Source organism: Sarcophilus harrisii, chromosome 6 (genome assembly GCF_902635505.1).
Source record: "Sarcophilus harrisii chromosome 6, mSarHar1.11, whole genome shotgun sequence".
NCBI lineage: Eukaryota > Metazoa > Chordata > Mammalia > Dasyuromorphia > Dasyuridae > Sarcophilus > Sarcophilus harrisii.
The window spans coordinates 15,157,541-15,170,470 of record NC_045431.1 but is presented as its reverse complement, the minus strand read 5'-3'; the positions used below and the strand labels follow the sequence as shown (position 1 = coordinate 15,170,470).

The 12,930-nt window shown below is 38.5% G+C and overlaps 1 protein-coding gene across 1 annotated transcript in view; it reads right to left on the bottom strand.

Moving 5' to 3' along the window:
• PI4K2B (phosphatidylinositol 4-kinase type 2 beta) overlaps window positions 1-12,930 on the bottom strand; it is a 100,936-nt gene that overhangs the window by 60,288 nt on the left and 27,718 nt on the right. The window contains exons 3-4 of the mRNA XM_031943058.1: window positions 12,632-12,730; window positions 11,347-11,440 (exon numbers count right to left, since the gene is read on the bottom strand). Of these exons, the coding sequence (XP_031798918.1) occupies window positions 11,347-11,440; window positions 12,632-12,730 (193 nt within the window). The remainder of the gene's footprint in view (window positions 1-11,346; window positions 11,441-12,631; window positions 12,731-12,930) is intronic.

Here is a 12,930-nt window from a genome sequence, read left to right as displayed (position 1 = left end):
CAAATCCAGCCTCAGACATTTTCTAGCTGAGTGACACTTAACAAATTGCTTGACCTCTGCCTGTCTTAATTTCTTCAACTATAAGGCACCTGCTTCTTAATATGATTGTGAGGACAAAACAAGATAATAGTTGTAGAACACTCTGCTAATCTTAAAGCACTACATAAATGCTGTTATTATTATTCCAAGACCAAAAGTTCAAACTCTGAATGCTAACATACAGGGCTCTCCATAATCTGGCTGCATCATAATTTTTGAGTCTAATTTAATGTTACTGTTCCTTCCAGTTCTTCCAGTCAGAGTAGACTACTTCAGATCCGTCCCGTGTTTTATCACCTTTACACTTTTGCTCACAGTTTGTTACACTCACCTTCTATACCATCCCCACCTTCTGCTGCTGAAATCCAGTTTTCAAAGGTTGTGTATCAAAGGCAGAATCATCCCACAGTATGTGATACATGGAAAGCTTTCTCTACCTTTATATTTTTGTACCTTTCTTTCAATCTACTTATCATTTATCTATCTATCCATCTTTCTATCCTACTTACGGAGCTTTCTATTTCTCCATCCATGTACCTATCTCCATCTTTCTACTCATCTATCTTTCCATGTTTCTACCCATCTACCTATTTATCCGTCTGTCATTTATAGATTTTTCTCTCCTATCTAGATATCTCTACCTCCCTATCTTTCTATTCATCCATCAACCCCCACCTCCCTATCCATCCATCTATCTGTCCATCTCTGTCTATCTGTAATGGGTGTCTGGCATGTATGCAGAGTGCCTGGGACAGTGCTCCCCATGTAGAAAAAAAGCTAAAGAGCCAAATACCTTGAAGAAATTGTGGAGCACAGGTAGAAATCCTACTGGATCCAGTCTGCTAGCCACATGGTAAACAGGAGGCTCTTTGATTGGCTAGGGAGGAAAAAGCCTCCGTCAATTTTCATGTCTTTTAAGTACACCTGATGACTCCTTTATTCACAGCACCTTGGGAGAGGCAATGGCACCGGGGAGAGGCTTAGAGCCTTCTCCCCTCTGAGGCCATGTGGCCCCATGAAAACCTCTTTATTTGGCTTCTGCTCTTGTTCTTTGCTCTTGTTTGTTGTTGTTGTTGCTATTGTTTTTTTGTTTTGTTTTGTTTTTTGTTTTTGTTTTTGTTGTTTTGTTAAGGAGATTCATTTGGAGGTCATCAAGAGAATAAGCCACAGGGATCCAGGATGGGAGGCTCAGCCAATACTAATGCTCTGAGAAAGGAGGAGTGCCTTCCCGAGTACCCATCTGACCCCAGGTGAGCAGAAGCTTAGATGAAGACTCATGTGGAAGTGATTATCTCATTTGGAGACGAACCAAGGTTACGTAGGAACGTAGCTAAACTTTGAACCAACCATCCCCAAGGACTGACCTATTCACAATTGTGCCTCTGTGATGTTGAGGGGGAAATGTTCATGTCTTTGTTCACACTATCATTTCAAACTGAATATCCTTTTGTAAAAGCTAATTGATATTAAGTGATTAAATGGAGCTCAAGAAGTAATGATAGGCTCCTAATGAGAGAATACAGATGGTGGGGGTTCTAGCAGATGGCAGTAGAGAAAGACCCCCAGGATTCTAGAATAACCTAAGATCCTGAGAGGGCAGATGGAGCTGGTCTGGTGCTGGCAGAGTGAGCCAGGGCACTCTCTCCATCTCTGTCTCTCCCTATCTCTCTGGGCCTGTGTCTGGGTCTCAGCTCTTGTGCTTTAGGGAACTGCAGACCTCCTAAGTATTTCTAGGCAGTTGGTAGTATAGAGCTGAAAGACTGAAGCATGTGGCCATTAAGAAGAAACTCCAGGTGGTCTCTTGGTCCTTCCCTACCTTCATGACGGAGCCAGGAGGGTGGGTATTGTATCAGTTCAGAGGCGAGACAGCCCCTCCAGGTGACATCATGTACCTCTGAGCCTTCCCCATGTTGGCTCATGGCTGCTACTTTGACGGTGCTCCTGGAGAGGGAGGACTCCATGAGGTAAACCTGCCTGGGATATCTTTTCTGTTTTGTATTTCCTTTTCTGCTCAGGAAACCAAGGATCATCCTCAAGGTAGACAAGCCTCGACTGAAGGGAACCTTGTGAATCCAAGACACTTTGGAGTTCCCGTGTGGGAAGCTGACTGCTGGATGTCCTCATTGGTAAAGATGTCCAGCAACAAGAGGAGGAGACTGAGAAAACATGACCTTTGAAGGAGACTGTGTAAAGCTGAGATGAATTGTTAAATGTTCAGTCAGTAGTTCCATATACCGTTTTATGTTTGAAGAGATTTAAGCATCGGCCTCTGTGAATAGGTTATAAAATTAGCAAATTGTAAAATTTATTTTAAAATGTAAAATGCTTAGATTATAAAATATGAGTGGTAGCTAGTTATGTGTACTACTGATGGAATAACAAGAAGAATAAACCCCATGGGGAGAAATTGCGAAGAAGTAAATTTAGATTTGATATCAGTAAAAACTTCCCAGCAAAGCTTCCCAGTTTTGGGAATGGGCTATCCTGAGAGGTGATGGATTGGTCAGCTCTCCTTGGAGGACTTAAAGCAGAAGCTGGACAAACATCTGTCGGGTTCAGTTGGGGCTACAGCACTGGGGTCCTTTACAACTCTGATTCTGTGATCCTGTGGAGTTACTGAATCCTGTTTTTATCAGGGTCAATGTGGGCTGTGCTGTTACTTTTATGACCTGGGTCTTTTATGTACGTGTATGTGTGCATGTGTATGTGTGTGTGTGTGTGTGTGGGAAATAAGATTTTTACTCCTTCCTTTGAGAACTAAACAGGTATCAGAAACCTAAAGTCTAAATAATTTGCTCCTGGTGTGAGTTAGGAGTTTAACAAGCTGAAGAAAGTGAGTGTAGAGGCCTTTTTCATTAGAAGGCATTCCCATGCTCCCTTGCACTGAACCCCACCTAAAGTACACCCCTTGGGCCAGACCTCAGAAGGGTCCCCAAGGGCTGAAGTGCCCCAGCCCCTGGATCTTACCGTTACAAAAAGAAACCGAAAACCACAGTTTGTTGCCCAAGTTCTGAGGGACTGCAGATGGAATCTAATCCGACTCCCTCATTTTATAGATGCAGGTACTGAGGTAAGGAGATGAACTCTCCATTGCCAAAGTGCATGCCGACTGTCAGCCCTCCATGACCTTTTCCCTTAACCCTCCCTCTTGTGTGCCAATATTGGATCACTCTTTGTGGCTAAGGACCAGGCCTTCTTCCCTGCACATCCCATGCAATACATGTGGCACAACGCTGAACAAAATGATATAATGATAGCCCACATTTCTGGAGCTATTCTTTTTTTTTTTTTGCTGAGGTAATTGGGGTTAAGTGGCTTGCCCAAGATCACAGCCAGAAAGTGTTAAGTGTCTGAGACCAGATTTGAACTCGGGTCCTCCTGACTTCAGGGCTGGTGCTCAATCCACTGCCCCACCCAGCTGCCCCTTGGAACTATTTCAATGTTCAAAGCTCTTAACAAAATTCTTCTTGAATCAGTAAATGAATATATAAATTTACAGAATGTAAATGAAGGATAATTATTTTTAGTATTCCTCTAACAAAAAGCCATAGAATATCAGAATTTAAGGCACTTTAGAAGTCATATAATACAGCTCTTGTTTTATAGAGAAAATGAGGTGAACATACTTCCCTCCTCCATTTAAAATGCTACTGGTTTTTCAAAATTTTGACTTTGATGAAACTTTGAAGAAATATTAATACGAGCTACACTAGCACTGTAATAAAGTAATCTCTATAGCACTTACTCTGCATTAGTAATTACTTTTCCCTTAATGCAATCATATTTAAAACATGCAAAACTGAAACTAAAGAAAATACTGAGGCAGAAAAGCAAATTTCCATGAGATACCAGGGTTCCCAAATAGTGAAGTGGATATTGAATATTCCATGAGCCCAAAGTCCATAAAATTAAGTGGTAGTAAAGTTAATAGATTTAAAGCTTAGGACTTTTCTTAAATATTCAGATTCAAGTAATATATCAAATAGACTAAAATCCCTCTCTTAGCAACCCCCCCAAAATCACACCCTTTGGCTTAGTTTCAAAGAAAATTTTGTTCCTTTTTCAAAAAAAAAACTTGAAATATATTATTATTCCTTTCTAATCATGACTGTGAAACCTTAGCTACCTTGGAGCCAGCTTTCTTTTGTCTGTGAACTATTTCCAAGTGAACCTTAGAAGAATAATATTGTAGAATCAGGATCTCTTTAAATTCTCTCAAAGTTACATATATTTGGCTTTGTCAATCAGTGATGTAAATTATGTAATCCTCTGCATCTAGATCCTGGAAGAACTTTCAGGCTGAGTCCTTGCACAGATTAGATGCTGCATGAAAATTGGCTGATTTGATTTGGAGGCAACCTGATGTGGTTGGAAAATTACTAGGAAACGTACATGAAAAGAATGTGGCGGATGCTGATCCAGGAGGTAATGTTGGTACCATTTCATTTAAGTGTCTGAAGATTCTCAATCATAGGGGATCATCAGGGAAATGGTGGGTGAAAACAGGATGCAGCACGTTACCAAGGGTAGCCTGAACCCCAAAAAGCAGCATGAAAGGTATCATTCAGGACAACTGGCTAGAGTGTTGGGCTGCTCAGGTAGCAAGATAAGGGATGACCGTTGGACAGACCGAGAACAACAGTGGTACCCATGGTATATTGTTAGGAATAGTTACAAGTAGTACTAGTGGAGGAAATATCCTTATCTGTGAAATACTATTGACTTGATGACTGACAGCAAGCAGTGGTCAAATAGGATCAAAGAAAAGGGACCTTAGCTACATTATAATATCATGTCTAATTAAAAAAAATCCTAGATGATATGGTCATTTGATATTTGCATGCCTCAGTTTCTTCATCTGTAAAATGGAGATAATAGCAGCATCTACCTCCCAGGTTTTTTGTGAGGATAAAATGAGATGATATTTGTAAAGTTCTTAGCATGGTGACTGGCTCTGAAGGCTAGTTTCTGTTCTTTCTTCCTCATTGCCTCAGTTTATTTGTCAGTAAACATTTGTCACATAGTAAATAAGGATTTTGATGTACTAGTAGCCATGTGTATCCCAAAGGATGCTAACTACAAGACTTTCTGAGGAAGATCTCTATATTCTTCAGTTAACAACAATAAAAGGGTGCCTTATGAGACATATATTGAAGATTCCAGATTTCAATTTAGGCTACTTTGGGAGTATGGGCTATCAGTCCATACCAGATGGGGGGATAAATCTGTGCTGCTAGAAATATTTTATACTACAAAGGCTAGGCTTCAGACTGACTGCTAGACTAAGGCCAGGATCTTCCAGATCTATTTTATTTTATCTTTTACAGGAAAGGAGAATGCAGGCGTAATTGTCTGAAATATAACAAAGCAAGGCAGTGATATTCCATAAAGCTCTTGGGTCCCTTGATTTTGGGCACTTTGCAACTCTTGAACTCTATTTTTCCTTCAGGGAGTAGGGAACACATGCTAAGAGGGGGTTCCTAGGTATAAGGAAATAGAAACAAACTGAATAGCCCTGAGATCATAACACTATTTGACTTAAACAACTACAAGAGAATTTAAATGGAGCTACATTGAAAAGTGATTTCTATGGGAACAGACAACTAAGTTTATTTTTTTCAAGATTTTAATCTAGTCTCGTAGGCCAGGAGAAAATAACTCAATGTTCTGAAAATAAATTTCCCAGAGGAGGCCATTAAGGCAGCCCTTTTGTTTCCTGTCATACCCTGAATCAGTTACAAGGACAAACTCTATTTGTTTGGGTACATTAATTCTGCTCAATGGCCTTTGTATAAAATGAGCATCAAATTGATGGGACTGGACTCCAGTAAAGAAGAAGTTCCAATTTTCTTTGGATGGATTGTCCTGGACATGCAGTAGAAAATTATTATTAATAGTGATCCTTGTTTACTATCCAGCAAGCACAAAAGAAATATGGAAGCTAGAAATGCAGCAGTGTCCAACAAAGCACTGAATTCTATCGGGCAAATTCCTCAGAGGACAGCGCCCAATTCTTTAATCCCCAGCAAATGGTCAGTGTGAGCCCACTGCTCCAGTCTTGCTCCATAGTCTATTCCAATCTCCACAGTTAATGCTTGAGAAGAACTTTCAAAAAACAAGGGAGAACCTAGATTTAACAGTGTGGTACACAGACAGGATGCTGGATTTGGAGGTAAATGACTTGGATTCACATCCTGGTTTGACTTCTCATTGCCCTTGTGAGCATGGGTAAATTAGTAAAATCTTCCATTCTCACTCCCTTGTATATAAAATGAGAGGATGACACTGATGGCTTTAAAAGGCTCTTCAAGGCAGCTCTAAAGCTATGGTCACTTACTAAGTCTGACCCTACTGCTCAGCAGATTCCACTTGGTCCTAATATTTTATAGTAAAACGGATTGATTTTTAGTTTCTTTTTGGTTGCAATTATGAAAACCACTTCCTTATTAGTCATTTTGGACAAGAAGATGAATAAAAGAAAAAAATTTAAAAAGAGTGAAAAATAGCATGCTTTTGTCTGTATTCAAACAATCTCAGGTTTATCTCTGGAGGCAGATAATATGCTTCATAATTCATCTCCTGGAATTATCTTACATCATTGTATTGTTGAGAATAGCCAAGGCATTCCTAGTACTTCATTGAGCAGTATTGCTGTTACTCTCTTCACCGTGTGTCAATTCATGTGAGTCTGTCCAGGTGTTTCTGAAATCATCCTGCTTGTCATTTCTTAGAGCACAATAATATTCCATTACAATCGTACACCACAGCTTGTTTAGTCATTCTGCAATTGATGGGAATCCCTTTGATTTCCAATTCTTAACTACCACAAAAGGAGCTGCCATAAATATTTTTTTGTACAAATAGGTCTTTTCCCTCTTTTTAGATGTCTTTTTAGATATCTTTTGCTATATAGACCCAGGAATGGTACTGTTGAATCAGAGAGTGCACAGTTTGATAGCCCTTTGGGCATGGTTCCAAATTGCTCTCCAGAATGGTTGGATCAGTTTACAATTCCACCAACAATGCATTAATGTACCAGTTTCCCCATGTCCCTGCCAACATTCAACATTTTCCTTTTTTGTAATATTACCCTAGGCTTTTCTTACATTGGATCAGCGCAGGAACTAATTCAATCTCTAGACTTCCGTTGAATCTGACTGTAGCAGCCTGTTAAATTCTTTTAAAACAAAAGAAAGTTGTTCAAACTTCTAGCACCTTAAGACTATGAAGTATAATGAGATTGCATTTCTGAGTCATTTCCTTTAATATCAGATTGCCAAAAATACAAACAACTTATAGCCTTCATCTTATTTCTTGGTTATAATCACCCAAGATAAGTCCTCTTCAGAATATGCACAAAGATTCTCTCTCTCTGTACTTGAAGGTATAGTGGAGTAATTTGATAGAACAAAGTGTAATAGTTAATACCATGTAATGAATTAACCATGCAATCTTGAACTACATCAGCATAATGTTCTTTATTTGATTTTATTTATTTTTTATTTTCCTGTGGCATATGATGACTTTATTAACGGTACATAGTTTAAGACTTGATGCTTCTCTCTCTTCAGGGGTACTTTGGGCTGGGACTGTGAATGGGGCAGGAGATTCTCCAGTATAGGGAACTAGACTAGAAATGTGGGCTCCCCAGTGGTGGAGTTCCTCTTTTGGTCTGGGGATGGAGGTCTTTGGCTTTCGATGTTAGTTTTTTTTTTTTCCATGTTAGTTTTTAAAGGTCACATAGACTATGAGATCTACCACATAGTTGCCATAACTATATTCATGCATATATCAGGAAATTAGATCCTTGAGGGCAGTTCCAGTGCGAGATAAAAATGTAGGTGATGTTGTTAAAGTCCCAGGCTACGGCTTGTCTTCTCTGTAGCCCAAGGGGGTCTTCCAGGATCCCTCTGATTCTTGCTTCGCCACTTTCTGGATGTCACTATATTTAGCAGGTTTGTGTGGCAGGTCAGATCCACAGCAGATACATCGGGAACCTTTCCATTAAGTAAAGTTACCACGGATGACCCGGACCAAGGGCACAGACAGTAGTTAGGAGTCCAGGAGGCAATACTGATTCTCCTAAGAGTGTTCTATTTCTCAAGATTTACTCCCATACAGACACCAGGGCATCGCCAGAAGGGGCAGAGAAAATGACTTCTTTTGCCCCATCCTTCAAGCAAATCCGACCTTTTCCACAGTATAAAAGATACTTGTTATCTGTAGCAAAGAATTTTTCCATTCAGAATGGGTGGATCACGCTCCTAGAAGAGGATAATGGATTTTCCATTGGTCATCAGCTTTTCCCTTTTTAGCCTTAGCAGTGTCCTCATATTTGCATGGGTAAAATCATGTCAGAGCATGTAAACCATGGAATTGAAGCTAATGATGGGGTCATCGGTGGCTCTGCCTGGCGTCAATGGCAACCGTCAACAAGAAGGACATCTGTACTGGAACACAAGTTATATAGACCTCTACCATGGTTTAGACATCAAAGTGGTAGATAGTAATTCCCACTAGATCTACAGCCATTTGTCTGCTGGATCTTCAAGTGAGATGTGACGGTGACATACACGACTTCCATCTTTTCTTGTCGTGTCAATGGTTTGTTCTTTCCCAGACATCTCCTGATTAACCCTCTGTGCCGGGCATCCAGCTGTGCTCACATCTGGTTCTACTAGACTGTTTTTTCCTGACTTTGAACCTGGGGAACAACTATTTTAACTTAAGGAAATTGAAAAGTATTTTCTGTGCAGGAAGAAAGGTTGCTCTTTTCATGGATTTCCATGGATTAGGTTATTATGATTTCCCAGTTGAGAGCAATTTGAGGTATAAGTATCTTAAATATTTCTAATATATTTTGAATATTGGGGGGGTTATTCACATATGTAAAAAGAAATAAAAAAGAAAAAGAATAGAGAAACTATAAACATGTCAGTTCTAAGAGCTATAAGAAAGTCACCCTAAGAAATGAAATAGGTATTAAAATTGGGAGTGGGGTGGAGAGTATCCTGACTTTTTTTAAAATTTTAAATCAATGATATAGGTTAATCCAGCCCCTACCCCTGGTCACATTGTTCTTTCCTTCTATTTGGAGAGACCGTTATGGAGCCAATTATACGAGAGTACAGTTGGTCCTTTCCTCCCACACACGCATTAAAAGAATTTTTATGGAATGGCGATCACCCTGTCATGGGTAGATGGATCATTTTCATTTTTCAATTATATGTGCTACAATTTAGGACTTTGGTTAATGGTTTTGCAAGACATTGATTAGAGAAGTCTTTTTCTTCCCTGATTAGTAATATAGATGATGTCTTCTCTGTCTTATATTTGTATCTAGTCATTGTGAATCAAAATAGATGACTAGGGTGATCTGTCACATGGCTATATTATATGAATTTTTCAAAAAACAATAATTATTTTAAAAAATCATCCCAGAAGCTTGCCATTAGTCAGTACAGAGATTTGAGAAGTAAATCTTAAGTAAGTTATGCAGTTTCAATAAATGCCAGGAAGAAAGAGGAAGGAAGGAGAAAAGAGGAGTGACATTCAGGACTATTAATATACATTGTGAGGAATACCTGGTGACTGCAATAGATAGAATGCTAGTCCTGGGTTCCTCTGGACTTACTAACCCTGACCCTGAGCAAGTCACTTAATCCTGATTGCCTTCTCCCTCAAAAAAATTGTGAGGAAATGGAAAAGTCAAAAATTAAAACAATCTTTTTAAAAAAATGTCCATAAAATTCATCTGTCCTTATTATTAAATATCTACACAACCATCAGTCGTTCTTCTAGACATAAATATGTCAGATGGTGGCTACACCTTTTACCAGATATCATCAGGAACAAGGACCAACATTTATTTAACACTTTACATGTATTATTTCCATTTGACTTCCATCACTACCTTGTGAGGTCTACCTACCATGGGTATTGTTCTATAGGTATCGCTGTACCCATTTTGTTGATGAGACAACTAAAACTTTAGTGAAATTAAATGACTTGCCCAGAGTCATGTAGTTCCTATCCAAAAAGAAAATCTGAAACTATATTTTCCTCACTTCTAGTCCAATTCTTTATTCATTGGACCAACAATTCTCAGAATGTAATTTTTGGGGACTCCTAAAGGACCTTGGGAGTCTTTCAGGGGACCTGCCTACAAGGACAAAACAGTTTTTCTAATACTAAGACATTTTAATTTCTAACAAATGAATATCATTAGATATTCTATCACTAGATAGGTTATTTAAGAGGAGCTCTTGGGGAGAGAGATCCTCAATAATTTCTGAAAGTATAAAGGGCCCCTAAGACCAAACAATTTGAGAACTGTTGCATTCTTAGTTCAAGATACCCGACCAGTACCATGGGTGTTATTTCTAACTCTTACTAAAATTGTTGCCCAATTTCTTCCATGTGGCAAAAAATGTCCTTACATTCACATCTTAAATAGCTGAATCATTGCCTGTTTGTTTTGTTTAGAAACTCATATGCCTCCCTTATTTCATACCTTGCAGATTTTATTAAAATGGGTTGCCACAAGGCTCTTCTATGTGTTCACATACCTGTAATTCCCACATGAAAGCCAAGAAATGGCTCTGAGTAGGTTTCTGTTTGCAGAATGGGAATGATGCTCAGTAGCCATGAGATAGAGGCAGCTTGGGTAAAATTTGGGGGGCTTAGGCATTTAAAAAGCTCATTTCCTTCCCAGAGCCATTACAAAGTAGTATTACCTGCCCCTAGCAGTTCTATTTACAACAGTTTGAAAAGAACCAGAATCCTTTGCTTTGGTAAAAGCTAGTATTGTTACCCAATTATGACAGGACTTTTTATTGTCACCTGAAAGGAAGTAGTTGACTAGAAGCTAAGTTCTATTAAGCCTTCTTCTTGTTTCCTTTATCCTTCTCTTCTTTTTCACTCTTTTCCTCTTTCCCCTTTTCCTTTGTTTCCCTCCTCTTTTTTCCCCTCCATTGATAATTTCATTTATTCTTTAGCTTCAACTGTTACTTTCTGTAGATTATTCCCAAACAAACTCTCTCTTACCTGACTTACATTTTCAAAAAGCCTTGTATTGATCTTCTTTTGTCCCATTTTTGCTTTTTGAAATCCTTTCTGTCTTTCAAGGGCCAGCTCAAATGTCACCTCTGGCGTAAAACTATTCCACTAATCATAAGTGATCCTTCTTTGCCCACCTTTACGACTCCTTTATGCATTTATCAAAGTCTGTACTAGAATTTTGGTATAGATAGTACCCAAGGACATATTTGTGATACTTATGGGTAGTCTCTTTTCCCCCCAACTCACAGAGTGGGTTCTTCTGATAAAGGTGTCCCATGTTTGACCTTCTTTGTAGATCTGCTTCCTCTCCAAAATTAGGAATCCCCATCGACGTATTTACCTTTAATAAAGGTTAGGATAAAATTAGTTCAAAACAAAGGCATTCTTTATTAAAAAAAATAATAAAACATTTTCTTCCTCCATAAATCTGGGACACTCTTCCACAAATATACACACTCCATCAGTGAAAAGAGTGGATCCATATACGGAGCACTTATGGAGAGGAACACTTATGGTGAAAGTCCATGCATGGAGGGTCAACTCATGACTCAACAAGGCAGCAATAGTACTTTTCTATTCCCATCATGCACTTAGCACATGGTTGGATTTAATAAAGAGCTATTGAGTAAATAAATGAACAAACAAATTTCTTCTGGATCTCAGAGATTTAAGCTTTTCTATACAGTATATATGAGGTAGAGATGATATTGTAGAAAGGTTTTCTGTTCCTAAATGGGCATGTTACATGTGCCATCTAGAGAGCAGTTTTCAACTTTTCTAGTCTGAGTACTATGGAGTAAAAAATCTTTCAGATTATTTGTCCCAGTTTCTACCATGAATAAAACCGCCACTTGAATTAATGGATGAACAGCACTATCTTTGATGAGACACCAGTGAGGCAATGTCTGGTTTTTATTAAATATCATGAACAAATTATTAATTTATGCCAGAAATAAAATTGACAGTTATATTATAAACATCTCTGAACTACATTTTGAGAAGCACTCTTCGAGACAGACAAGAAAGTCATACTTTATTATACACAAATTGGCCTACTCATCTGGATATTTGAGGCAAAAACATTATTGGATTAAATTATCCAGGTTGGTTTTTTTGACTTTCCACCTTCTTTTCCTAGCAGACCATACATAGTTCATAGTCTGGAAGGACTGCTGAAAAGAAAAAAGATGAAAATTTTTTGCTTTAAAAAATTATGAAGATTAAAGGACTTTAATAAGTAAGATGGACTGATAAAGGCAGAGGACCAGGTTGAACACACACAGAAGACTGTGTTTCCCTCCAGATCTCTAAGACCCAAGGTCCCCTTGGTGAAAAATCCTATAGAAAATCAACATCTGGGAGGCACCAGTTAATCTTCAGTTTAAAGCATCAGCAGAATGGCAACTTGACATACTCATAGAATGATAGTTCCCTCACAGAGCAAAGCTGCTCCTCAGCCTGGGAGTCAGCAGGTATTCAGCCCTTAAATTTAGCTAAACTCAGTTTTAGTAAAATCAAAAATAACATTTACCATAAATATCTCCACACCTGTAAATGGCAGAGAATGTGCTGATCTGCCTTTTGCAGAGTTATTTCCTTGTCTGGGCTCGCTATTGATGAAATCATAATTCTGATTAAAAAAAGAAAAAGAAAAGAAAAAATAAGCATCTGACATTTAAATTCATGATTGGATAAAAAAACAGAAATATTCTTAATGTTTATTCTGATATATTTCATCTAATTGAGAGATTCTCAATCTGGGGTCCATAATAAGCCTGTAGAAGGATTTCAGGGGGTCAGTGAACTTGAATGGGAAAAAATTCCTCTTTA